This window comes from Heterodontus francisci, chromosome 33 (assembly GCF_036365525.1).
Source record: "Heterodontus francisci isolate sHetFra1 chromosome 33, sHetFra1.hap1, whole genome shotgun sequence".
In the NCBI taxonomy this organism is placed as follows: Eukaryota; Metazoa; Chordata; class Chondrichthyes; order Heterodontiformes; family Heterodontidae; genus Heterodontus; species Heterodontus francisci.
In genome coordinates, this window is record NC_090403.1 from 12,644,845 (window position 1) to 12,669,845 (window position 25,001).

The 25,001-nt window shown below is 43.7% G+C and overlaps 1 protein-coding gene across 2 annotated transcripts in view; it reads left to right on the top strand.

Annotated features, from left to right (window-relative positions):
- kansl1b (KAT8 regulatory NSL complex subunit 1b) overlaps positions 1 to 23,764 on the top strand; it is a 193,523-nt gene extending 169,759 nt beyond the window's left edge. The window contains exons 11-15 of one of the 2 annotated variants that reach the window (XM_068013093.1): positions 6,534 to 6,652; positions 7,574 to 7,640; positions 7,739 to 7,857; positions 14,627 to 14,879; positions 18,985 to 23,764. In XM_068013093.1, coding sequence (XP_067869194.1) covers positions 6,534 to 6,652; positions 7,574 to 7,640; positions 7,739 to 7,857; positions 14,627 to 14,879; positions 18,985 to 19,206 — 780 coding nt within the window. In that variant the 3' untranslated portion in view covers positions 19,207 to 23,764. Of the gene's footprint in view, positions 1 to 6,530; positions 6,653 to 7,573; positions 7,641 to 7,738; positions 7,858 to 14,626; positions 14,880 to 18,984 lie in introns of both variants that reach the window. The other variant, XM_068013092.1, reaches the window with a different exon arrangement.
- Positions 23,765 to 25,001: the final 1,237 nt, after the last annotated feature.

Below are 25,001 nucleotides of genomic sequence, written 5' to 3' on the forward strand. Positions count from 1 at the left end.
TGGATATTGTGATGGTCTTGCGGCATCCGAACATGGGCTGCTTGAGTATCTGAGGTGTTGAACATTGTGCAGTTATCAGCAAACATCCCCACTTCTGATCTTATGATGGAGGGAAGGTCATTGATGAAGCAGCTCAAGATGGTTGGACTGAGGGCATTACTCTGAGGAACCCCTGCAGTGATGTCCTGGGACTGAGATGATTGATCTCCAACAACCACAACCATCTTCCTTTGAGCTAGGTATGACTCCAACCAACAGAGAGTTTTCCCCCTGATTCCCATTGACTCCAGTTTTGTTCGGGTTCCTTGATGCCATACTCGGTCACATGGTGTCTTGATGTCGTGCTCAGTCAAATGGTGCCTCGATGTCAAGGGCAGTCGCTCTCACCTCAGCTCTGTTTGGACAAAGGCTGTAATGAGGTCAGGAGCTGAGTGGCCTTGGCAGACCCCAAACTGAGCATCATTGAGCAGGTTATTGCTGAGAAGTGATAGCACTGTTGACGACCCTTTCCATTCACTTTGCTGATGATCGAGAGTAGACTGATAGGGCGGTAATTGGGCGGTTGCATTTGTCTTGCTTTTTGTGTACAGAACATGTACAATTTTCCACATTGTTGATTAGATGCCAGTGTTGTAGCTGTACTGGAACAGCTTGGCTAGGGGCACAGCTAGTTCTGGAGCACAAGTCTAACAACATTGCCAGAATGTTGTTGGAGCCTGTCGCCTCTTCAGTGACCTCAGCCATTTCTTGATACCACGTGGAGTGAATCGGATTCGATATCCTCAGATAATGAAGCAGTCTCTGCCCACATGTAGCAAGACATGGACAAGATCTAGGCTTGGGCTAAGTGTCAAGTAATGTTAACACCTCTCAAATGCTAAGTAATGACATCTGCAACGAGAGTCTAACCACCTCCCTTGCTATTCAGTGGCATTACATTATCGAATTGCCCCACGATCAACATACTGCAGATCACCATTGACCAGCCATAGAAATACTGTGTCTACAAGAGCAGATCAGAGGCTGGATATATTATGGCGAGTATCTCACCTCCTGACTCCCCAAAGCCTTTTCATCATCTAAAAGGCACAAGTCAGGAGTGTGATGGAATACGCTTCACTGTGTTGGGTAACAGTGATCATCGTATCAAGGTTTAGGCTAGTAATGCAGAAAAGCAAGGAACGAAATAAGGTAGAACATCTAGATTGGAAGTGGGCTAATTTCAAAGTGATGAGGAGGGATCTAGCCAGGGTCAAATAGAACCAAAGGCTGACAGGAAAAGCTGTATTGGAACAATTATCTTGAAGGAAGAGATGCTTCAGGCACAGGCTAGGTACATTCCAACAAGGGCAAAAGATAAGGGAAACAGTGATCCTTGGATGATGAGGGAGATTATGATGAAACAAAAAAAAAGAGGGTATATGATGCATGTCAGGTGAATTCTTCAATTGAGAACCAGGCTATATACAATAAGTTGAGAGGGGAGGTGAAGAGGGAAATCAGACTGGCAAAGAGAGAACATGAGAATAGAATGGCAGTCGACATAAAAGGGAACCCAAAAATCTGCTACTGGCATGTAAATAATAAAGGGATAGTAAGAGGTGGAGTGGGGCCTCTTAAGGACAAAGAGGTTATTATATGCTTAGAGGCGCAGAGCAATGCTAATATACTTGATGAGTACTTTGTATCAGTGTTCACTAAGGAAGAGGAATCTGACAAAATATTGGCAGAAGTGGAGAGAATAGAGGCAATGGATAGGGTAAAAATTGAGAGGGGGAGGGACTAAAAAGGCTGGCTATGTTTAGGGTACATATGTCACCTGGTCCGGATGGCTTACATCCCAGGTTGCTGAAGAAAGTGGGGTGGAGATAGCGGAAGGGCTTGCTATAATCTTCCAATCTTTCCTGGATACCGGGGAAGGTGCCAGAGGATTGGAGAATGGCCAATGTGACATCCTTATTCAAGAAAGGGTGTAAGGACAGACCTAGCAACTACAGGGCAGTCCATTTAACATGAGTGATGGGTAAGGTTTTAGGAACAATAATCGGAAAAAAAATCAACAGACACTTGGAGAGGTTTGAGTTGAGGAGAGCGAGGATGGATTTGTAAAAGGGAGGTCATGCTTGACTAATCTGATTACATTTTTTTGATGAAGTAACAAGGTTGAAGAAGAGAATGCAGTGGATGTTGTTTATATGGATTTTAAGAAAGGTACCACATAAAGCGCAGTTTAACAAAATTGAGGCTTATAGAATAGGAGCGTCTGTGTCCAATTGGCTAAAAAATTGGCTAAAGGACAGAAAACAGCGAGTTTGTTTTTCATACTGGAGGATGGTAGACAGTGGTATTCACCAAAGATCAGTGCTCGGACCACTACTTTTTTTTTGCTATATATGAATGACTTGGATCTTGGAATACAGAGTAGAATTTCAAAATTTGCCAATGATACCAAACTTGAAGGTGTGGCAAACTATGTGGATGGTATGAGCCACCTGCAACAGGACATAGGCTAGCAGAATGGGCACACATGTGGCAGGTGGAATTTAATACTGACAAGTGTGAGGTGATGCATTTTGTCAAGAGTTAAGTTAATGGCGCAGTTCTAAAGAGTGTGCAGAAACAGAGGGACCTGGGAGTGTATGTGCATCCAACCTGGTAGGTGGCAGGACCTGTTGAGAGAGTGGTTAGTAAAGCATATGGGATCTTGGACTTGATAAATAAAGGCATTAAGTAGAAAAACACAGAAGTTAAGCTGAAATTTTATAAAGCTCTGATTAGGCCCCAACTGGAGCATTGAATTTTTTGAGCATGTGACCAGGTGTGTAGATGAGGGCAGTGCAGTTGATGTAGTTTACATGGATTTTAGCAAAGCCTTTGACAAGGTCCCACATGGGAGACTTATCAAGAAAGCAAATGCACATGGGATACAGGGAAACTTGATAAGGTGGATTCAAAATTGGCTTAGCTGTAGGAGACAGAGAGTGATGACAGACGGCTGTTTTAGTGACTGGAAGCCAGTGTCCAGTGGCGTACCACAGGGATCTGTGCTCGGTCCCCTATTGTTTGTCATTTATATAAACGACATAGATGACTATGTGGGAGGTAGGATCAGTAAGTTCGCAGATGACACAAAGGTTGGCCCAGTGGTTAACAGTGAGGTGGAGTGTCTTAGGTTACAGGAAGATAAAGACGGGATGGTCTAATGGGCAGAAAAGTGGCAGATGGAATTTAATGCTGAAAAGTGTGAGGTGATACACTTTGGAAGGAGTAATGTGACACGGAAGTATTCAATGAATGGCCTGACACTGGGAAGTTCCGAGGAACAAAGGGACCTTGGCGTGTTTGTCCATAGATCTCTGAAGGCAGGTTAATAGGGTGGTGAAAAAGGCATATGGGACACTTGCCTTTATCAATCGAGGCATAGATTACAAAAGCAGGGAGGTCATGTTGGAGTTGTACAGAACTTTGGTAAGGCCACAGCTGGAGTACTGTGTGCAATTCTGGTTGCCACATTATAGGAAGGATGTGATTACATTGGAGGGGGTGCAGAGGCGATTCACCAGGATGTTGTCTGGGATGGAACATTTAAGCTATGAAGAGAGGTTGGATAGGCTTGGGTTGTTTTCGCTGGAGCAGAGAAGAATGAGGGGTGACCTGATCGAGGTGTACAAGATTATGAGGGGCATGGACAGGGTGGATAGGGAGCAGCTGTTCCCCTTAGTTGAATGGTTAGTTACGAGGGGTCACAAGTTTAAGGTGAGGGGCTGGAGGTTTAAGGGGGATTTGAGGAAGAACTTTTTTGCCCAGAGGGTGGTGAAGGTCTGGAATGCCCTGCCTGGGAGGGTGGTAGAGGCGGGTTGCCTCACATCCTTTAAAAAGTACCTGGATGAGCACTTGGCACGTCATAACATTCAAGGCTATGGGCCAAGTGCAGGCATATGGGATTAGGTAGACAGGTCTGGTTTCTTTAATGCATCGGTGCAAACTCGATGGGCCGAAGGGCCTCTTCTGCACTGTATTATTCTGTGATTCTGGTCACCGCACTTTAGGAAGGTTGTGAGGGTTCAGCGGAGATTTACTGGAATGGTTCCAGGGAGGGTATTTTAGTTACGAGGTTAGGTTGGAAAACTGGGTTTGTTTTCTTAGAGCAAAGGAGATTGAGGGGAGATTTAATAGAGGTGTACAAGATTATGACCGGCTTAGATAAGTTAGGCAAGGAAAAACTGTTCCCATTAACTAATAGTGCAAGGACTAGGGGATGCAGTTTGAAGATTTTGGGCAAAAGATACAGGGGGAATATGAGAAGCACTTTTTTTACACAGCAGGTGGTAATGACCTGGAACTCGCTGCCCACAAGGGTGGTGGAAGTAGAGACAATAAATGATTTCAAAAGGAAATTGGTTGGGCACTTGAAGGAAATAAATTTGCAGGGCGACAGTGATTGAGCGGGAGAGTAGGACTGACTGGATTGCTCTGTGGAGAGCCGACATGGACACGATGGGCCGAATGGCTGCCTTCTGTGCCATAAATGATCAATGACTTGCCAGAATACATGTAAATCCAAGCACACTCAACAAGCTCGATATCACCCAGAACAAAGTAGCCTGCTTGATCGGCACCCCATCCAACACCTTAAACATTCACTCCAGTGGCAGCAGTGTGTACCGTCTACATGATGCCCTGCAGCTGCTCCCAAACTTGCGTTCTTCAAGGACAGCAGGTAGATGGGACCACCATCACTTCCCAATTCCTGTCCTGTCAGTGGGTCAGTATCCTGGAACTCCCTACCTAACAGCGGCACAGTGGCGCAGTGGTTAGCACCGCAGCCTCACAGCTCCAGGGACCCGAGTTCGATTCCGGGTACTGCCTGTGTGGAGTTTGCCAGTTCTCCCTGTGTTTGCGTGGGTTTCCTCCGGGTGCTCCGGTTTCCTCCCACAAGCCAAAAGACTTGCAGGTTGATAGGTAAATTGGCCATTATAAATTGTCACTAGTGTAGGTAGGTGGTAGGGAAATATAGGGACAGGTGGGGGATGTTGGGTGGGAATATGGGGTTAGTGTAGGATTAGTATAAATGGGTGGTTGATGTTCGGCACAGACTCGGTGGGCCGAAGGGCCTGTTTCAGTGCTGTATCTCGAATCTAATCTAAGCTGTGGGAGTCCTTTCACCATGTAGACCACAGCGATTTAAGAAGGCAGCTCACCATCACCTTAACAGGAAATGGGATGGGCAGTGCTCACTTCCCAAAAGTGGATTTGAAAAAAGGATATTCCTAAATTATGGGACCTGGGTTCAGATCCAACCTCAGCCTGCCAGCATTAAAGCCTGGCTTGGGTATAAAATTAAAACCCGACCCAGGCCTGACCCGACAACAGCCAACTTGAGCCTGAGTCCTTTAATTTTTTTTAATGCACGACCCTACCCAAAAATAACAAACATTTTTTAAACAGAGAAAGATCATAGACTAAAACAAAAACAATGCGAAACAAAACAGTATAGTCCGACCCAAGCCTGAATGCTGGATGCTGAATATAGACCTGAACCTGACAGGTGTTTGGGTCGGGTAGCCAGGCTTTAGCCAGCATCCTATATGAGGAGGGTTTTGGATTGTCAGTCCAGTTTTCACTGATCTCCAAGATCACTAGATACTATTGTGGGAAATTATGGATACAGTTCTCTGCTAATTTCCTTCTCTCTTCAAGGTGCTGACACAATGTCATGGTCTGATAGTTTGCAAAGTAGCAGTGGTGATGCTGTTCTGACACTGTTGCAATGAAGTAAAGGGAGTTTTGCCATGTGTATATAACTTGGCAGTGCTTGATGCTGATGGGGAGGAAGCAGTGAATAAGAGTGGAAAATTGTTACTATTGACCCAGCACTAACAACTCTCAATTTGGCAAAGCAGAAAAGTTAGTCTACCCTCTTTTTCACCCGCATCCTTCCTTCAGAAAAAGTCAGTCATTTTTCGCACAGAAGGAGGCCATTCAGCCCATCGAGTCCATGCCGGCTCTCCACGGAGCTATGCAGTCAGTCTCAATCCCCGTAGCTCTGCAAGTCTGTTTCTGTCAGGTGGCCATTCAACTTCCTCTTGAAGTCATTGATTGTCTCCGCTTCTACCATCCTTGTGGGCAGTGAGTTCCAGGTCATTACCACCCGCTGCATAAACAAGTGCTTCCTCATATTCCCCCTGCATCTTTTGCCCAAAACTTTCAATCTGTGTCCCCTAGTCTTTGTACCATTTGTTAATGGGAACAGGTTTTCCTTGTCTAACTTAGCTAAGCCTGTCATGATCTTGTACATTTCTCCTAAATCTCCCCTCAATCTCCTTTGTTCTATGGAGGGCACACCCAGTTTTTCCAGCCTAACCTTGTAACTAAAAATCCCCCATCCCTGGAAACATTTAATTAAAATTCAAACTTAAAATCTTAGTGAAACCCAATTTTAGAAGTGAATTCACTGTTGAATACCTGCATGGCTCAAGGCACCAAGGTACATTGACATGCCCTGTTTTGACTTTCTTTTCTTATAACAGCAGACAGCCAGGAGGAGAAGGGGAGAAAGTTCCTTTGACATAAATAATATCGTGATCCCAATGTCTGTTGCTGCAACGACTCGTGTTGAGAAGCTCCAGTATAAAGAAATCCTGACACCGAGGTACGCATTCATGATTTGTTCAAAGCCCTCAGATAATATGATTGATTCAGCAGATAGTGAGTTGGAGCGGGATTGGAGCAGGTAAGGCTGATTCACAGTTGGCATGTTGGAGTCAGCCTGCACAGGAGGGATTAGGTGGGGGAAATGTGAGGAAGACGAAGATAGGTTTAGAGTGTGTGCACACAACATAGTAGATAAAGTTGGTGTGCTGCTGACACAAATTGCCACATAGGCTTATATATGGGCAATAACTGAGACATGATTCTCTCAAGGGGAGGGTTAGGAACTTAATATTCATTATTACAAACTATTCAAAATAATATGAGACAAAATTAATTGCCACTCTAAGAAATATGGGTTAATAATGAGAGCCAGCATGAATATGTTAATGGCAAATCATGTCTGCCTAACATGATTGTGTTCTTTGAAATAAAAGGGTTGATGAGGTCCTCCTTTGTGAGGTTTCTTCGTGGTCTTGGTATCATGCAGACCTTGGTTCCTTCAAATTGGCGAATGGATGTGCAGGAACTGATGCTTGATGGGTGATTTTTTTTTGAGATTGTAGCATCTGTAATTTTGCAGAAGATTTTGATTTTAAAAAGTTTGATTGTTGTGATGTCATGCCAGAGTGAGGAGGGGTGGGTGTGCAGTGTTGAAGTGTGCAAATGTTGGCTGTGGCCTGAGTGCTGCTTCATGCTAGTAGTCCACTCGAAGATGGTTGTTGGCAAACTTAGTGCAGGAGTACCTGGGGTGGTGGTGTGATGGTGATATGTGTTGGTAGTGGGCTGTTGTTATCAGCAGTAATGCTGGTTGATGGTTATTCTGGTACTTCTGGTAAGCTCTGGGCAATTTCTAATTAAAAGGTAGAAACAGGAGCATCCAAGTTCTTGTCACAGTAATCGTTTTCTCTTCCCTCTCTAGTTGGCGTGTAGTGGATGTAAAAGCTGATTTAACGAATCACAGACTCAATGAAGAGGACCATGAGGAGGTGGTGCTTTACATCTATATTACAAAAAGAACTGTGCAGAATTCATTCAATTTGAACAGAACAGATTTAACAATGTAAACATGTTGCATCTGTTTTAGATGGAGGATTTTTCCGATGCAGTGTTTGGATCTCGACATGCAAAGTACGAGGAGTTTGAGCGTTTGCGGTGGACAACGTGGTCAGCCTCTCCAGTCAGCGCGCAGAGGCGCGGAAGCAGGTATTAATCAGGATCCAGCAAAGTTGCAGCATTATGCTTTGCTTGTTCTAATCTTTTGGATTATTATACGTAATCCTGTAGCTAGGAGCTGTCAGCCTTGGCTTGCCACAGTGCTCTTGAGTAACTCACCCCGAGAAGGCTATCTGTGAATGAGCACAGGATATTAGTGGGTAAGCATAGCCCCTGTTTCCTTCCCATCCCACGGTGGAGGATCCTGGTCTCTACTTGGCTCTCGACTGCGATTGGGAAGCTCCTCTGAGGAATTCTAGATCTAGACCTCGGTCCTCACTTGATGCTGCAGTGTAAATTTGGAGGTGGTGGAAAAAGTATGTAACCAAATATGTGAAATGAATAAAGAATATTGGATAATCATGGAACATTTTAACTGCCCCCTGATAAAATTAACAGCCACTTATACAAACATGGATGAACGAAGGAGAGCCAGCACAGATTTGTTGAGGGCAAATTGTGTTTGACTAAGTTGATTGAGTATTTTTGATGAGGGTGGATGAGGGCAGTGCATATATGAATGTATATGATTATGATGTATTTATGAATTTCCAAAAGGTGTTTGATGAAGTACCATGTATTGTGCTTGTTAGTAAAATTGAAACCCATGTAATAAAAGAGGCAATAGCAGAATGGATACAAAATTGGCTTATGGATAGAAAACAGAGTTGTGGTGACTGGCTGTTTTTTGGACTGGAGGGAGGGTCAGTACTCAGACCACTGCTGTTTTTAATATACATTAATGACTTGAACTTGGGGGTACAGGGTGCAATTTTAAATTTGCAGATAACACTAAACTTGGAAATGTAGTTAACACTGAGGAAGACAGTAATCGACATCAAGAAGATATAGGCTGGTGGAATGGGCAGACACATGGTAAATAAAATTCAACACAGAAGTGTGACGTGATGGATTTTGATAGAAAAAAGTAGGAGAGACAATACATGCTAATTGGTACATACGAATTAGGAGCAGGAGTAGGCCGCCCGGCCCCTTGAGCCTGCTCTGCCATTCAGTAAGATCATGGCTGTTCTGATTGTAACCTCAACTCCAAATTCCCACCTACCCCAATAACCTTTCAACCCCTTGCTTATCAAGAATCCATCCACCTCTGCCTTAAAAATGTTCAAAGAATCTGCTTCCACCACCTTTTGAGCAAGAGAGTTCCAAAGACTCACGACCCTCTGAGAGAAAAAATTTCTCCTCATCTGTCTTAAATGGACGACCCCTTATTTTTAAAGTGACCCCCTAGTTCTAGATTCTCCCACAAGAGAAAACATCCTTTCCACATCCACCCTGTCAAGACCCCTCAGAATCTTTTATGTTTCAATCAAGTCGCCTCTTACCCTTCTAAACTCCAGCGGATACAAGCCTAGTCTATCCAATCTTTCTTCATAAGACAATCCGCCCATTCCAGGTGTTAGTCTAGTAAACCTCTGAACTGCTTCCAATGCATTTACATCCTTAAATAAGGAGACCAATACTGTACACAATACTCCAGATGTGGTCTCACCAATGCCCTGTATAGCTGAAGCGCATAACCTCCCTACTTTTGTATTCAATTCCACTCGCAATAAATTACATTCTATTAGCTTTCCTAATTACGTGCAGTACCTGCATACTAACCTTTTGCAGTTCAAGCACTAGGCAAACCAGATCCCTTTGCATCTCAAAGCTCTGCAATCTCTCACCATTTAGATAATATGCTTTTTTTATTCTTCCTTCCAAAATGGACAATTTCATACTTTCCCACATTATACTGCATTTGCCAGATCTCTGCTCACTCACTTAACCTATCTTTATCCCTTTGTGGCCTCCTTATGTCCTCTTCATAACTTACTTTCCTACCTATTTTTGTGTCATCAAATTAAGCAACCATACCTTCAGTCCCTTCATCAAAGTCATTTATATACACTGCGCAGTGGTTAGCACCACAGCTCCAGCGACCCGGGTTTGGTTCTGGGTACTGCCTGTGTGGAGTTTGCAAGTTCTCCCTGTGACTGCGTGGGTTTCCGCCGGGTGCTCCGGTTTCCTCCCACAGCCAAAGAATTGCAGGTTGACAGGTAAATTGGCCATTGTAAATTGCCCCTAGTGTAGGTAGGTGGTAGGAGAATGGTGGGGATGTGGTAGGGAATATGGGATGAATTAATGTAGGATTAGTATAAATGGGTGGTTGTTGGTCGGCACAGACTCGGTGGGCCGAAGGGCCTATTTCAGTGCTGTATCTCTCTATGACTCTATATAACTTGTGAAAAATTGAGGCCCCAGCACTGATCCCTGTGGCACACCACTCATTACATCTTGCCAACCAGAAAATGACCCATTTATGCCTACTCTATTTACTGTTAACAAGCCAATCTTCTATCCATGGAAAAACTTGACCCCCGACACCATGAGCTTTTATTTTCCACAATAACCTTTGATGTGGCACCTTGTCAAATGCCTTCTGGAAATCTAAGTACGGTACATCCACCGGTTCCGCTTTATCCACAGCACATGTTACTACTTCAAAGAACTCCAATAATTTGGTTAAGCATGATTTCCCTTTCACAAAACCATGTTGACTCTGCCTGATAACAGTGAATTTTTCGAAATGCCTTGCTATAACATCTTTAGTAATTTTAGTTTTTTAGTTTTAGAGATACAGCACTGAAACAGGCCCTTCAGCCCACCGAGTCTGTGCCGACCATCAACCACCCACTTACACTAACCCTACACTAATTCCATATTCTTACCACATCACCACCTGTCCCTGTACTTCCCTACCACCTACCTATACTAGGGGCGATTTATAATGGCCAATTAACCTATCAACCTGCAAGTCTTTGGCATGTGGGAGGAAACCGGAGCACCCGGAGGAAACCCATGCAGACACAGGGAGAACTTGCAAACTCCACACAGGCAGTACCCAGAATTGAACCCGGGTCGCTGGAGCTGTGATGTTGCGATGCTAACTACTGTGCCGCCCCTAGCTTCTAACATTTTCCCTGTGACAGATGTTAAGCTAGCTGGCCTGTAGTTTCCTGCTTTCTGTCTTCCTCCCTTTCTGCATAAAGGAGTTACTTTGACTATGTTCCAATCGAATGGAACCTTCCCCGAATCTAGGGAATTTTGGAAAGTAAAAACCAACACATCAACTGTCTCACTTGACACTTCTTGGATGAAGTCCATCAGGACCTGGGGACTTGTCAGCCTGCAGCTCCAACAATTTACTCAGTACCACTTAGAAACACAGAAAATAAGAGCAAGAGCAGGCCATTCATTATGATCCTGGCTGATCATCCAACTCAGTAACCTGTTCCTGCTTTCCCCCCATATTCCTTGATCCCTTTCGCCCCAAGAACTATATCTAACTCATTCTTGAAAAGGTATGATATTTTGGCCTTAATTGCTTTCTGTGGAGGCGAATTCCACAGACTCACAACTCTCTGGGTGAAGAAATTTCTCCTCATCTCAGTCCTGAAAGGTTTACCCCGTATCCTTAGACTATGACCCCTGGTTCTGGACTTCCCCCACCATCGGAAACATCCTGCATCTACCCAGCCAAGTCCTGTTAGAATTGTATAGGTTTCTATGAGATCCCCCCTCACTCTTCTGAACTCCAGCGAATATAATCCTAACTGACTCAATCTCTCCACATACGTCAGTCCCGCCATCCCAGGAATCAGTCTGGTAAACCTTTGCTGCACTCCCTCTATAGCAAGAACATCCTTCCTCAGATAAGGAGACCAAAACTGCACACAATGTTCCAGGTGTGTCATAGAGTTATACAGCACAGAAACAGGCCCTTCGGCCCATCGTGTCTGTGCCGGCCATCAAGCACCTAACTATTCTAGTCCCATTTTCCAGCACTTGGCCCCTAGCCTTGTATGCTATGGCGTTTCAAGTGCCCATCTAAATAATTCTTAAATGTTGTGAGGGTTCCTGCCTCTACCACCACTTTAGGCAGTGTATTCCAGGTTCCACCCACCCTCTGGGTGAAAATTTTTTTCCTCAAATCCCCTCTAAACCTCCTATCCCTTACCTTAAATCTATGCCCCCTGGTTATTGACCCCTCCACTAAGGGAAAAAGTCTCTTCCTATCTAACCGATCAATGCCCCTCATAATTTTGTATACCTCCATTATGTCCCCCCTCATCCTTTTCTGTTCTACGGAAAACAACCCTCGCCTTTTCAGTCTCTCTTCATAGCTGAAATGCGCCAGCCCAGGCAATATCCTGGTGAATCTCCTCTGCACCCTCTCCAGTGCAATCACTTCCTTCCTATTGTGTGGTGCCCAGAACTGTGGCCTAACTAGCGTTTTATACAGCTTGCTGTGGCCTCACCAAGGCCCTGTATAGTTGCAACAAGACACCCCTGCTCCTGTACTCGAATCCTCTCGCTATGAAGGCCAACATACCATTTGCACCACTTCCCTGGTGATTGTAATTTTCTTGAGTTCCTCTCTCCCTTCCATTTCCTGATTTACAGCTATTTCTGGGATGTTACTTTTATCCTCTGTGGTGAAGACCGATGCAAAATATCTGTTCAATTCATCTGCCATCTCCTATTTTCCCTTATTAATTCCCCAGACTCACTTTCTGTAGAACCATTGCTCACTTTGTTAACTTTTCTTTTTTAAATTTCCATAGAAACTCTTACTATCTGTCTTTATGTTACTCACCAGCTTTCTCTCGTACTCTAATTTTTCCCTCCTTATTAATCTTTCAGTCATTCTTTGCTGCTTTTTATATTCTGTCCAATCTTTTGATCTGCCACCCATCATTGTGCAATTATATGCGTCTTTAAGTTTAATACTGTAACTTTTTTAGTTAACCACGGATGGTGAGCCCTCCCCTTGGAATTTTTCTTCCTCGTTGGAAAGTATCAGTTCTGTGCATTCTGAAATAACCCCTTAAATGTCTGCCACTGCATCTCTATTGACCTATCCCTTAACTGCTTTGCCTGTTCATTTTTACCAGCTATGCTTTCATGCCCTCATAATTGCCCCCCTTTAAGTTTAAAATACTGGTACAGTTTTGAAGGGGGTGCAAGAAGAGACCCATGGTGGTGTTTGTGCACAATCTTTGAAGGTGGCACAACAGGTTAATAACTCAGTTAATAATAAAACATGTAATCCTGGGCTTTATAAGCAGAGACAGACAACAAAAGCCAGCATGTTACTGTCAACCTATGTAAAACACTAACTGGAGTGTGTGTCCAATTCTCGGCACCACACTTAAGCAAGACTGTGAAGGCTTTGGAGAGGGTGCAGAAAATATTTACTAGAATGGTTCTCGGGATGAGGGGTTACGGTTATATGGGTAGACTGGAGAAGCTTGGGTTGTTCTTAGCAGAGAGGGTTAGGGGAAGGTGTTCAAAATCATGAAGGGTTTAGAAAGAGGAAATAAAGAGAAGCTGTTTTTAACAGTTGAGGCATCGATAACCAGAGGACACTGATTTAAGGCAAAAGAACCAGAGGCGATATGAGGGGAAAACTTTCTTACATAACGAGTGATTAGGATTTGCAGTGCACTACCTGATAAGGTGGTGGATGCCGATTCAATGGCAGCCTTCAAAAGGGAATTGGATAAATATTGTCAGGAGAAAATACTGTTGTGATGGGAGAAAAGAGCAAGGGAGTGGGACTAAGTGGCTTGCTATTGGAAAGAGCCGGCACTTGATGGGCCAAATGGCCGTCTGTGCTATGCCAGTCTTTGATATGTTTTTTTGTATCCTTGTTGTTCTTTGTCTTTCCCAGTCTGCCGGATCTCTACTATTCTCTGTTTTTGTATAAGCCTTTTTAGTTTCATATTATTTCACTTGTTGACCAAGGTTGTTTAGTTTTAGAAGTAAGACTTTTGTCTTCCAGTCTTGAATGCTACAAAATACCTGTCTGATTACTGCCTACTGTTCATCCATCGCTTTATCCACTCATAGTTCTGCCCAGTCTATTGTCAATTTCTGGCTCTCCCCTCCAGAATCAACCTTAACTAAAATTAAAGCTTAACTCCCCCTTCTCCCTCTCAAACCTAATTTCGAATTCAGTCATATTATGGAGATTGTTAGCTGGGTGTTCCCTTCTTTTTAGATTAGTGTTAATTCTGGTTCATTATTCATTACGAAATCTAGTATGTCTGGTTGTCTTGGTTCAAGAATGTATTCTTCCAAAAAAGTGTCATGTGTACACAACTTGGCTGCCTTTGGGACTCAAATTGTTCTGCTCCCCCAGCCTATGTGAATGCTGAAGGGTCCATTATAACGACTGTGTTTTTGCATTGCGTTTCTACTGTCTGATCACCCATATTGCCATCCTCTATTTTTAATATCCCATGTCAATATTGCAGCTACTCCTTTTTCCACTTTCCTTGTCCTTTCTAAGCACTTTATAGCCTGGAATATTTAGTCGTGCCCAGCTTATAGCCAGGTCTCAGTGATGGTCACTATGTCACACCTTTTCAGCTGAACTTATGCTTCTAATTCACTTGCTTTACTACTTGTGTTACATGCGTTAGTGTATGAAACTTTCAATTGGGCAATAGACCCTATGCCCTGATGTTGTTTTCAACACACACTTTAACTTATCTCTCTCTTTTTTTTAATGACTTCTGTTTTATTTTCAAGAAATTTTCTATATTTTTTCTGAACCTGAAGTATTTATATTAGTGTTGAAAGCATTGAATGTTTATTTCACACTCACTCCTCAGCTCTCTGTGTTAGGGATCTTTTTGTGCCCAAAGTGACGATGATGCGATGAGTTTTTTTATTTCTCAAACTGCAGATCTTACAAATCAACAGATGAACATTCCACTCCTCAGCTTGGTAACACAAACCCTTCGACCCCTCAGCCTGCCTCCCCTGACGTCAACTTTCACAGTCTTGGCGACTTACCTCTCACACCCTCGCCTTGCAGCCCTTCTGCACCTCCGGTCAGCCCAGACACACTTTATTCTTCTCTTTCTCGAGAGAGTGCTGGACGGGTTTCAAATGAGGATACGCGTTGTTCAACTCCAGATATTGGTCACGAAGAACAGGTGAGAATGAGCAGTCAAACCAGGAGTAAAATATTGCACTGTTTAGTAATCTGACATCAGGGTATTGGAGTTAATGGCAATAGTGCATGGCAGATTCCTTAATATCCCAAAGGTCACCAGGCCCTGTTGAAATGGGCATTGAGCCTCAGGACAGAAGGTGGTGCATATTAAATAAAAACAAGAAATGCTGGAACCACTCAGCAGGTCTGGCAGCATCTGTGAAAAGAGAAACAGAGTTAACGTTTCGGGTCAGTGACCCTTCATCGGAACCCTTCGGGTCACTGACCCGAAACGTTAACTCTGCTTCTCTTTTCACAGATGCTGCCAGACCTGCTGAGTGGTTCCAGCATTTCTTGTTTTTATTTCAGATTTCCAGCATCTGCAGTATTTTGCTTTTATATTATTGTGGTGCATATTAATGCTTGTTTAACAAGTTAAGCCAGGAAATTACAGGGCTCTTAAAGCAAGACGAGAGTCCATGATATGGGATTGGATTAGTGCCTTGGGCCATTCAAGGACTGTCGGCATTGATTGTGACAAACACATCATCCTTGCCTCATTTGCATTTTTGCAGAAATTACAATCCATGGACAAAAGGAATGCAGTGCATGTTGTACATGTGGATTTTCAAATGGCATTTGATTAGTCCCGTGTCAGACTTTTGAAACATTAGACATGTGATTCCCTGTATGGTCTGAGAGGTGAAAACAGTACGGGTACTTCAGATTGGTGGATGTGGAGTGGGTGGTGCCCTGGGGATCAGTTCTCGGGCTTCTTCACATTTCCCACGAGCTCAAGAGGAGTGAGTTTGAAATTTGCTGCTGATCCTAAATTAGAGGGCAGGGCAAACTGAAGAAGAATGCATCAGAGTGTAAGTTAGCAGAGTGGGCAGATAGGTACAGATGGTTATGGTTCCATGAATGTTGGCCAGGATACCAAGAGAAACACTTCCACTGCTCTTCGACTAATGCAATAGGATTTTTTATGCCCACCTGACAGGGCAGATAGGGCCTCGATTTAAAGTCTCATCTGAAAGATGGAGCCTTAAACAGTGCTGCAATCCCTTAGTACTGCACTGAAGTATCAGCCAAATTATGTGCTTGAATGTCTGGATTGGGACTTGAACCCACTACTTTCTAACTTGGGCGAGAGTGCTACTGCTGAGCCACAGGTGACCAAAGCCATAAAATGTTGAATTTGTACAAAATATTTGTTAGACCACAGTTAAAGTACTATGTGCAGTCCTGGGCAACTCATTATAGGGAGGGCATTCGAGCCATGAAAATGGGACAGTAAATATTGCTTAGAATGATAGGAATGAGACTTTATGGTTGTGAAGAAGCTCAAAAAGCTACTTCATTTAAAAATAAAAAAACTAGTAGACTAAAGAGGGTCTCAGTAGGCAGTGTCAAAATAATGAAAGTTGTTGAGTCAACTGAAAGGTTGTTCCATCTGGGCGGTGAATGGGTATTGAAGGGAAACAGGCTGAGGATTATCACGAAGAAAGGGGGTGGGGGGGGTGTGGAATTTAGGTGAAATGCAGGAAAGGATGTGATGGCAATGGAGAAGGTGCAGAAGAGATTCACTGATATCAGGGATCTGAGATGTTATTTCAGATTAGAGAAACGGGCTCTGTTCACAATGGCAAAGAATGTTAGGCGATCAGGGTGTTCAAGTAAATCAGGAAATTATTTCTGCTGGTTGGGAATCAGTAACTAAGTGCATAAATTTAAGATCACCAAAGTGAAGAGAGAAGTTAGGAATTTTTTTCCTGTTAGGAAATAGAATGGCATAAGACAAACAATGGTGGAAGCAGAATCCATAATGGGTTTAAAAGGAAAATGGAAAATCCTTGCAAGGGTATGGGAAAAAGGGGTGAAGTGGTGTGCTCTTTCAGAGAGCCAGCATGGGTGCCGTGGGCTGAATGGCTGATTCCTGTGCGCTAATATTCTGTTGGTAGCTGTCGTAAATTGAATTGTTATGACGAGAGAGCGTCATCTGTGTCTAGTCAGATAGAGGTGAGATGAGAGTGACTGCCCTTGATATCAAGGCAGCATTTGACTGAGTAAGTCATCAAGGAGCCTTCGCAAAACTGGAGTCAATGGGAATTGGGGGAAAACTCTCTACTGGTTGGAGTCATACGAGGCAGAAAGGAAGACGGTTGTGGTTGTTGGAGGTCAGTCATCTCAGTCACAGGACATCGCTTCTGGAGGTCGTCAGGGTAGTGTCCTCAGCCCAACCACCTTCAGCTGCTTCATCAATGACCTTCCTTCAATCATAAGATCAGAAGTGGGGATGTTCGCTGATGATTGCACAATGTTCAGAACCATTTGTGACTCCTCAGATACTCAAGCAGTCTGTGTCCAGATGCAGCAAGACCTGGACAACATCCAGGCTTGGGCTGATAAGTGGCAACTAACATTTGTGCCACACAAGTGCCAGGCAATTACCATTTCAAACTAGAGAGAATCTAACCATCTCCCCTTGATGTTCAATGTCATTACCATCGCTGAATCCCCCGCTATCAATATCCTGGGGGTTACCATTGACCAGAAACTGAACTGGAGGAGCCACCTAAATACTGTGGCTGCTAGAGCAGGTCAGAGGCTGGGAATTTTACGGCGAATAACCCATCTGCTGAGTCCCCAATGCCCATCCATCTTCTACAAGGCACAAGTCAGGAGTGTGCTGGAATACTCTCCACTTGCCTGGATGGGTGCAGTTCCAGCAACACTCAAAAGGCTCGACACCATCCAGGGCAAAACTTGATTGGCACCCCATCCACCACCTTCAACATTCACTCCCTCCATCTCCGACGCACAGTGGCAGCAGTGTGTACCATATACAAGATGCACTGCAGCAACTCACCAAGACTCCTTCGACAGCACCTTCCAAACCCATGACCTTTACCACCTAGAAGGACAAGGGCAGCAGATGCATGCAACCACCACCTGCTAGTTCCCCTCCAAGTCTCTCACCACCCTGACTTGGAACTATATTGCCATTCCTACACTGTCAAAATCCTGGAACTCCCTTCCTAATAGCACTGTGGGTGTACCTACACCAGATGGACTGCAGCAGTTCAAGAAGGCGGCTCACCACCATCTTCTCAAGGGCAATTCGGGATGGGCAATAAGTGCTGGCCTAGTCAGCGACGCCCACATCCCATGAACGAATAAATTTTTTAAAAGCAGCATGTTATTTCAACGCACTGACTCTGGATATGTGCCATGTTCTAGCAGTACAATGCACAGTGAGATTTTGAATGTAGTCTATTCCTTTCATCTATTTGACTAACCAAGACTGATCCTAATACTGATCATTGGGAGCAGGAAGGATCCCTAAGACCATCCAATCTCACTTCCTAGATAAGTAGAACTGAGCTGAGAAAAATGCAAGTCTCTTTCAGGAGAGCTTATACTTAGAGCTTCTGTTGGTCAGTTGTGATGGCATCATGCTCAGCATCACAGAGTGGTGTCCTCATTGCTGCTCTCATGACCATTTTGCTCAGTTTTCTGCTGAGATACCCACCACACCTCACAGAGGAGGACTCTTGGGCCTTCACATACTCTGCTCTCAATTTTGTTGCCTGTTGTTCAGCGAATCACCTAATCTCCCCATAGCTTTTCATTTCAGAAACTGAGCATCAGCATCAAACAGTGCCGGGGAGGTTCAATACGGGTTAAATATGGAGTAAAGCTCCCCATACACTGTTCCATCAAACACTCCAAAGGACAAGTACAGCACGAGTTAGATAGAGTAAAGCACCCTCTACACTGCCATTTTCAGTAGAGCACTCTCTCCTACATCTGTGTGCCATTTTTCCCTTTCTAACACTAGCCATTCTATGGTCTTTGAGTGAATTTTTCATTCCAAACTGAACTACGCCTGCACGAATTCTTGGTTTACGCATGGCTTTCATGCAAACAAATCTAAAGCCTTTGTACTTGCATATTTTACATAGGGTGCTTGAAGAAAGAGGAAAATTTTGTCCCATCAGTCCAGGCTGGGCAGACGTGAAAGGCCAGTGGTCTGTCTTGATGAGTATGCATAATGGCAGAATACCGTGTTGTGTCTGTAATAAGCATCTCTGCCTTTATTCTAGACTGTTCAACCATGGGAGAAGCGAACATTCCCACTGGTGTGTGATCCTGGGACTGAGCGTGAGAGTCGAGCTGAAACAAGCCACAGACAAACTCGAAACAGTCGCCGATCATCTGGAAGCTGCAGCAGAGGGAATAAGGAAGCAGAGAGTGGTGCACTGTCCTCCGTTCAGCAAGAGGACAAACAGAGACATTCTGTACTTCTGCGGCTCACACACAGATAAAGAAAATTTAGTGGCAACTACACTTTGTTCTCGACGTTTGATATTCAAACATCACCCAAACAAAATTCACAGTTTTTAGTGAATTTAGAGTCCATTTTAGATGGCTTTCTTAGATTAAACTTTCTGTCACTGGCCACAGTTATCACAATGAAGAGGTTAGTTTTGTTAAGTTAGATTCTAGGGTAAAAGCTGGATTGATCGATATTTCGAGTATTGGGCTATATCAATAGACCTGTACGCCAAGTTGCTAACTTCATTTGGTTGCGTGTGGTGATTATCGATCTCTTAAATCAACAGTGGAGCACGCAGGCAATAATGTTCAAAAGCAGTCCTGCTTCGTAACTGGTCTTGTTCATGTTTTGCCATCTTCTTGTCCAGGGTCGAGATGAGTAATTCTTCACTCTTAAGAAAACTGCATCACTTCCTGCTTTGAGCTTTGGAGTAAGCACCAACCAAAGTGCACCTTGGCCAGCAGCTCCACTTGGAGATTAAATTGATTCAAAGCCTATAACAGATTTGAATTTAATTTATTCTAGACTTGGTGAGTTGCTAAGTCTTGTGGTCATGAACACTTCCTGAGTTAACTGGGTTCAAAGGGGAAGCAGATTGCTGTGTAATCGTGAATACTTTGGAGGGTTGGATGTATCTGTACTCTGGCTGCTGCTTCCTACTCCTTACTGGTTTCTGCATTTTGCTTTGAATCTACTGAAGAGGGCAGCCTGGGACCAGATGTTAGGTTAAGTTAGCAACTTGGAAGGGGTTAAAGGACTTGTGCTCAGATCCCATTGAGGGAAAGGGTGTTGTGGCTGACTCGGGTGCCTGTGGGGACAGGGCTGACATGTCAATAAATGTACAGTTAGCATTCCATTTTCAGCATCAGTCAAATGACCTTCCTTTTTAAACAGCTCAGAACCTTTGTGGCTTCTTCACCTCCCTTGTGTCAAAGCAGGTGGCAGCTGTGCAGTCTTCTTGAGGGGAGCTGTGTGAATGTGGGGACAGATTTGGGTCTTGTGCTTATGTTCTCACTGCAGGTGGTGTACCATCAGAACATGGGCAAAACCATCAGCAACCAGGCATGCATGTTACAATTTAATTCAATCTGAATTGCTGGTAGCAAGTTGTACTGATTCGGCGATTCCTTGCTGAAATAATGAAAGATTTAATATTCTGCATACATAGCTCCATTCTGTTCAGACTTTCAGGCAGCTACTTGAGCACTTGATCAGGTTATTGAGGCACTACAGTACAGGAACACAGGGGGCTCCAGCAACTTTGTAAAACAGTTTGATTGCATTTCCATACAAAACTAGCACGACTTGGGCGATTGTTCAAAAAGTTAGATTTTAAAAGCTGATTTCAGAGTATCAGGGAAAGAGTAAAAGAGCATTGAAAATACACAGCAGGACAGACAGCACCTGAATGAGGAAAGGCAAGTTGTTTTGGATGAAGATCTGTCATAATAACTCTACCAAGACAATAACCTGCCTTTTTAATCTCCCGTGCCTTCATTATCAAGTGTCTTCGCCCACCCCCCAGCCTGCATACTGTCAATGTTGTGGGGTCAGCGATTGAATCTCCACTAACATCGCCAACTCTGTGGTGGAATTGTTGCAATACCGGGTGTCAGCATAAATAGAGGAAATGCAAGCCTTGCAGGATTATGCACTCTGATCATCTCCTTTTGAACTGTACCATTCCCCTTCTCCCTGGGTAAGGTTTATGAAGGTTGGAAGCACTCCAGTCTAGGTGCTATCTTACTTCAACATCCTTGTTTTCCATTTTCTGGCAAGAGAGATCTGTATTGAACACACCACCCATAGTGTGATAATGGGAAGCAAGAACAGCTGTTCACACAAAATATCGAATATAGATGGGCATCAACTTCAACCTAAAGTGAGACTTGGTACAGAGTGATTTTCACTTGCTTCTCTAGCCAGTCGTATGGCGGAAGGGTCCCGCCTGCCCCCACTCCATCTGCTGCTCATTGTTTGGTGTATTTTAAGTGTTACTTTGAAGAATCAGAACATTCTAAAAACCAGTAGTCAGCAAGTGGCATGCGGCAATAAAAGCCAAACTCAAAATATGTCATCTGAAGAGCAGATGTCCATGCTCCTGGCACAGAAATATTCTAATTGCGTAACCTGGCACAGAAATAGCTGCACCACTATATGGCAGCCCTCTGTGCTGTTTGATTGAGACAGGTCAGTATCACCTGTTTCCATGTTCTTCAAGCCAGAGGAAAGAAGGACAGAGGTTGGATAAGTGGTCTTCCCATGAGAGGGAGACAAGCACAGGGGATTGACCATCTGGAACTAGTTTTGTCCACAACCTGCTGGTTAGGTGCATTGAGTCAAGGGTGTTACATTTGTCTTGGGAGCGGAGAGAATGGAAAGAACTACACATCATGGAGTTAGTAATGGAAGAGCATGGTGTGTATGGTCTGAATGGGACAGTTCACTCTTAACATGATCTGAATCAGACCGTGTCATACAGCTTAACTCTGTGAGCTGCCTATACTCAGCACATCTATTCGGTTTGAGCCAACCTTCTGACCAGGGCCACAATGGTAGCAATAAAATTTTAAATGTGCATTTAACCAAGGTTCTATTACTTGTTGACGTTAGAAAAGATTGATGCAAGATGCAGGATTTATGTTGGGTGATAGAGGTTTTCAGAACTGCAGAGAAAAATCAGGGAAACCTGTTGAGTTTGCCAAAGAAAAGACTTTTACAAAACCATAATCAGAAATGGGTCTCATCAGGGCTGAGCAGTGGCATTCAAATAACACAACTACTGCTCAGTTTTCCAGAGAGTGCTAAAGTTGTTTAGTTGTAAACATTTTCCTGAATGTGGCTGTTGCTTGTGGCCTGACCAATGTCATGTGCAACTGAGTGATCAATAATCCTGGATACTTTACCTCTGTTCTGTTGCACTGCTGTGGAGATTTGAACAGAATGACTCTAGATCAGTATTAACCTATATTTAGGTTTCAACTAATGTTCCTGTTTTCTCAGTGCATAGCATTCTGTGAATGCAGAACATAGGAAACAAACAGTTTCGTACAAAGCATAGCAGATTCTTTCATTCACTTGAAAAAAACAAATGTGTATCTCCTCAACTGGTTAGAACATTGCCCCTTCAGGAAGCAGCCTGAAAGCATAAACCATACTGTTAGTTCTGTTGGTAGATTTGCCTTCAAACCTGGATCCCTATGACTTAAAACTGGGATTTGTAATGGAATCAGTGCAATCAGAAGCAGTTAGTAAATAATTCAGGTCATAGTCCGATCTCTTGGACCTTTTTGTGCTCGTGACACGGCTTAGCACAGCAGCTTGATGTGTCCAGCAATTAATTGCACCTCAAAACCAGCCTGGTCAGTGTTGGAGCCATCTTAGTTTCCATTAGGACAGTTCAAGTCTGTCTGTGTATCCAAAGTCCTGTCTCCACCATGCCAGTTGTTCATTGTCCCAGTGATGGTTCTCCCCATGTGTGGCTTGTCTCTCCAGTCAGTTGGTCAAGCTGACAATCCAAAGTACTTTTACGTTTTGCTTAAATGTTCACATTCATCAGCGTTCTAGTGCTTGACTTTGTTCAGCCAGCACCGCTTGTCACTTTCCCAGTCTTGAGGTAGTGTTGTTTTTCAATCATGTGGAGTTGTTTGCTCTTAAGATGCATATTCCAGGTTTTTTCTAAGCAGTCTGCTTTCAAGTACTCAGAGCAGCGGATAGGTTAATACCTCAGGCAGGTTTTGTTATGGTCTGTTCTGAAACATTGAGAGTACATGTTAGAAGCGGCCTGCTATTGAAAGAACATAGTCATTATGACACAAGGCGGCCATTCGGCCCATCGAGTCCATGCCTACAAAGTAGAAAAAGTTAAAATTTGTCTAGTGAAAAGGAAATATGTGTAAGGGCCCACCTGAATCTCCATTCCCACCCAAACTTGCAGTAATAAGAATATTGCTTATATTTGAACCTGTCTCTCGATGACTTACCATGTTGAGGCCTGGTTGCATGCCTGCTTTCACTCCCCTGTAGTAAAGGATGGCACAGTTCGTTGGAGCAACCCTTGGGTTAGATTTCACAAACAAGTGATACTTGATGTTTGTGCTGCAGACACGTTGGAGCCATCTCTGCTCTTACATCATCCCCTATCATTTTGAAAATTGTTTGAAATGTCCCTCAGTTGTACCTGTTCCTTCCCATGTGGTGTTGAAAGCTAGTTCATTGTTAGCTTTGTGCCTGTCTATATTTCCATCTCATTGAAAAGTGTAAAAAAAATCAATTTTTTTGATCTTTTATATACATTAAATGAAAATTGTAGCTGACTGCTTTGATTGTAGCACCCTTAGCCTTGTAAAAATGTTCTATTTTGTACATATTTTTTTTTTGAAAGCTGTGTATGGAGGTATGGGCTCTTGTTGTCCTTGCTGTATAGAAGGCTTTTCTTCATGCAGAGAAGCAGTACTTTATGACTTAATCAACCCTAATGTTAAGCACAAAGTGTGCTTATAAAAAGTTTAAAAATTTTAAAAATATTAAAAAAAATCAAGACTTTTTGGATTTGCTGGTGTATTCATTCTTCACGTGTGTAGACTTAGAGGTAGGCGTACATTAATGTAGTGCTTATCATGTTTCTTCAGAGTGTGTCTCATACAATTAATTATTTAGGAAGTGAGTTACTCTTATTTCCACATAGCATGATCCCACATTAGCAGCAATGACCAGCTAATCCTTTTTTGGTGGTGTTTGTTGAAGGAGCAATGTTGGCTGGGAGAATTGTGCTCTTATTGCAACAGTACTGTGGGATCTTTAGCATGCACTAAAATCACCAGAATAGGCAGAAGGGAACAGATGTTAACATCTCATCCAAAGTTTACTATCTCCAGTACTGTAGCAATTCTTTCAGTAAAATATGAGAGTGTCGGGCTAGATTGTGTTCTCAGGTTCTTGAGTGATTCAGAAGAGAGAGCATTAGCAACTGAGCAAGGGTATCCAGTCTCTTGTGAGAATGTGGGTAGTGCTGGCAAGTGCCTGGGGACTTTGCAACAAGTGGCTAACTCCCTGATACCTCAAAATCTATTCACAATCTACAACACTCAAATCAGTAGTGTGATGAAACATTCCTACTCACCTGGATGGGTGCAGCCCAGCTAGAGCATTTCACTTGTTCCCTAACCACTGTCACCAAGCTCAGTATCCACCCACACTACTGCATTGTGGCTACAGTATATACAAGAAAGGTACATTAACAACTCAAGGTTACTTTGATGGCAGCTCCTCCTCTGCTATCTCTACTATCAAGAAGGAAGTGAGTAGGAACACCGTCAACTCCAAGGGCTGGATTTTCATTATGGAGGCAGGAAAGAAGAACTGAGTCTGGTTTTTGATCTGAATCCTGCCTCCTCTGGGACACTGATTCAAATTGCAATTTTCAACTAGGAAACCCTTAATTGGTATGGAGGTGGGTTTCCTATCCTTTTCGAGCCAATGCGATTGAAAATGGCAGTGGGTCAGATCAACTGTGGGCTTGTAGATTTCAATTGCAGCCATCACTGAGGTTGCTAGTTGTCCTGAGGGAGGGAAGTGAGATGTCCCAGGAGAGCAGGAGGCCTGGACTAGGGGCAGGGCATAACCTCGTTTCATCGATGCCCACCTGGCTCTAACGCTGGAGGCCATGAGTGAGAGAAGGAAGGTCCTCTTCCTGGACGGTGGCAGGAGGAGGCCACCTCTTCCTGCAGCAGGGGCGCATCTCAGTTCAGTGTTATCCCCTCTCTCCCCACCCCTCCCCCCTCT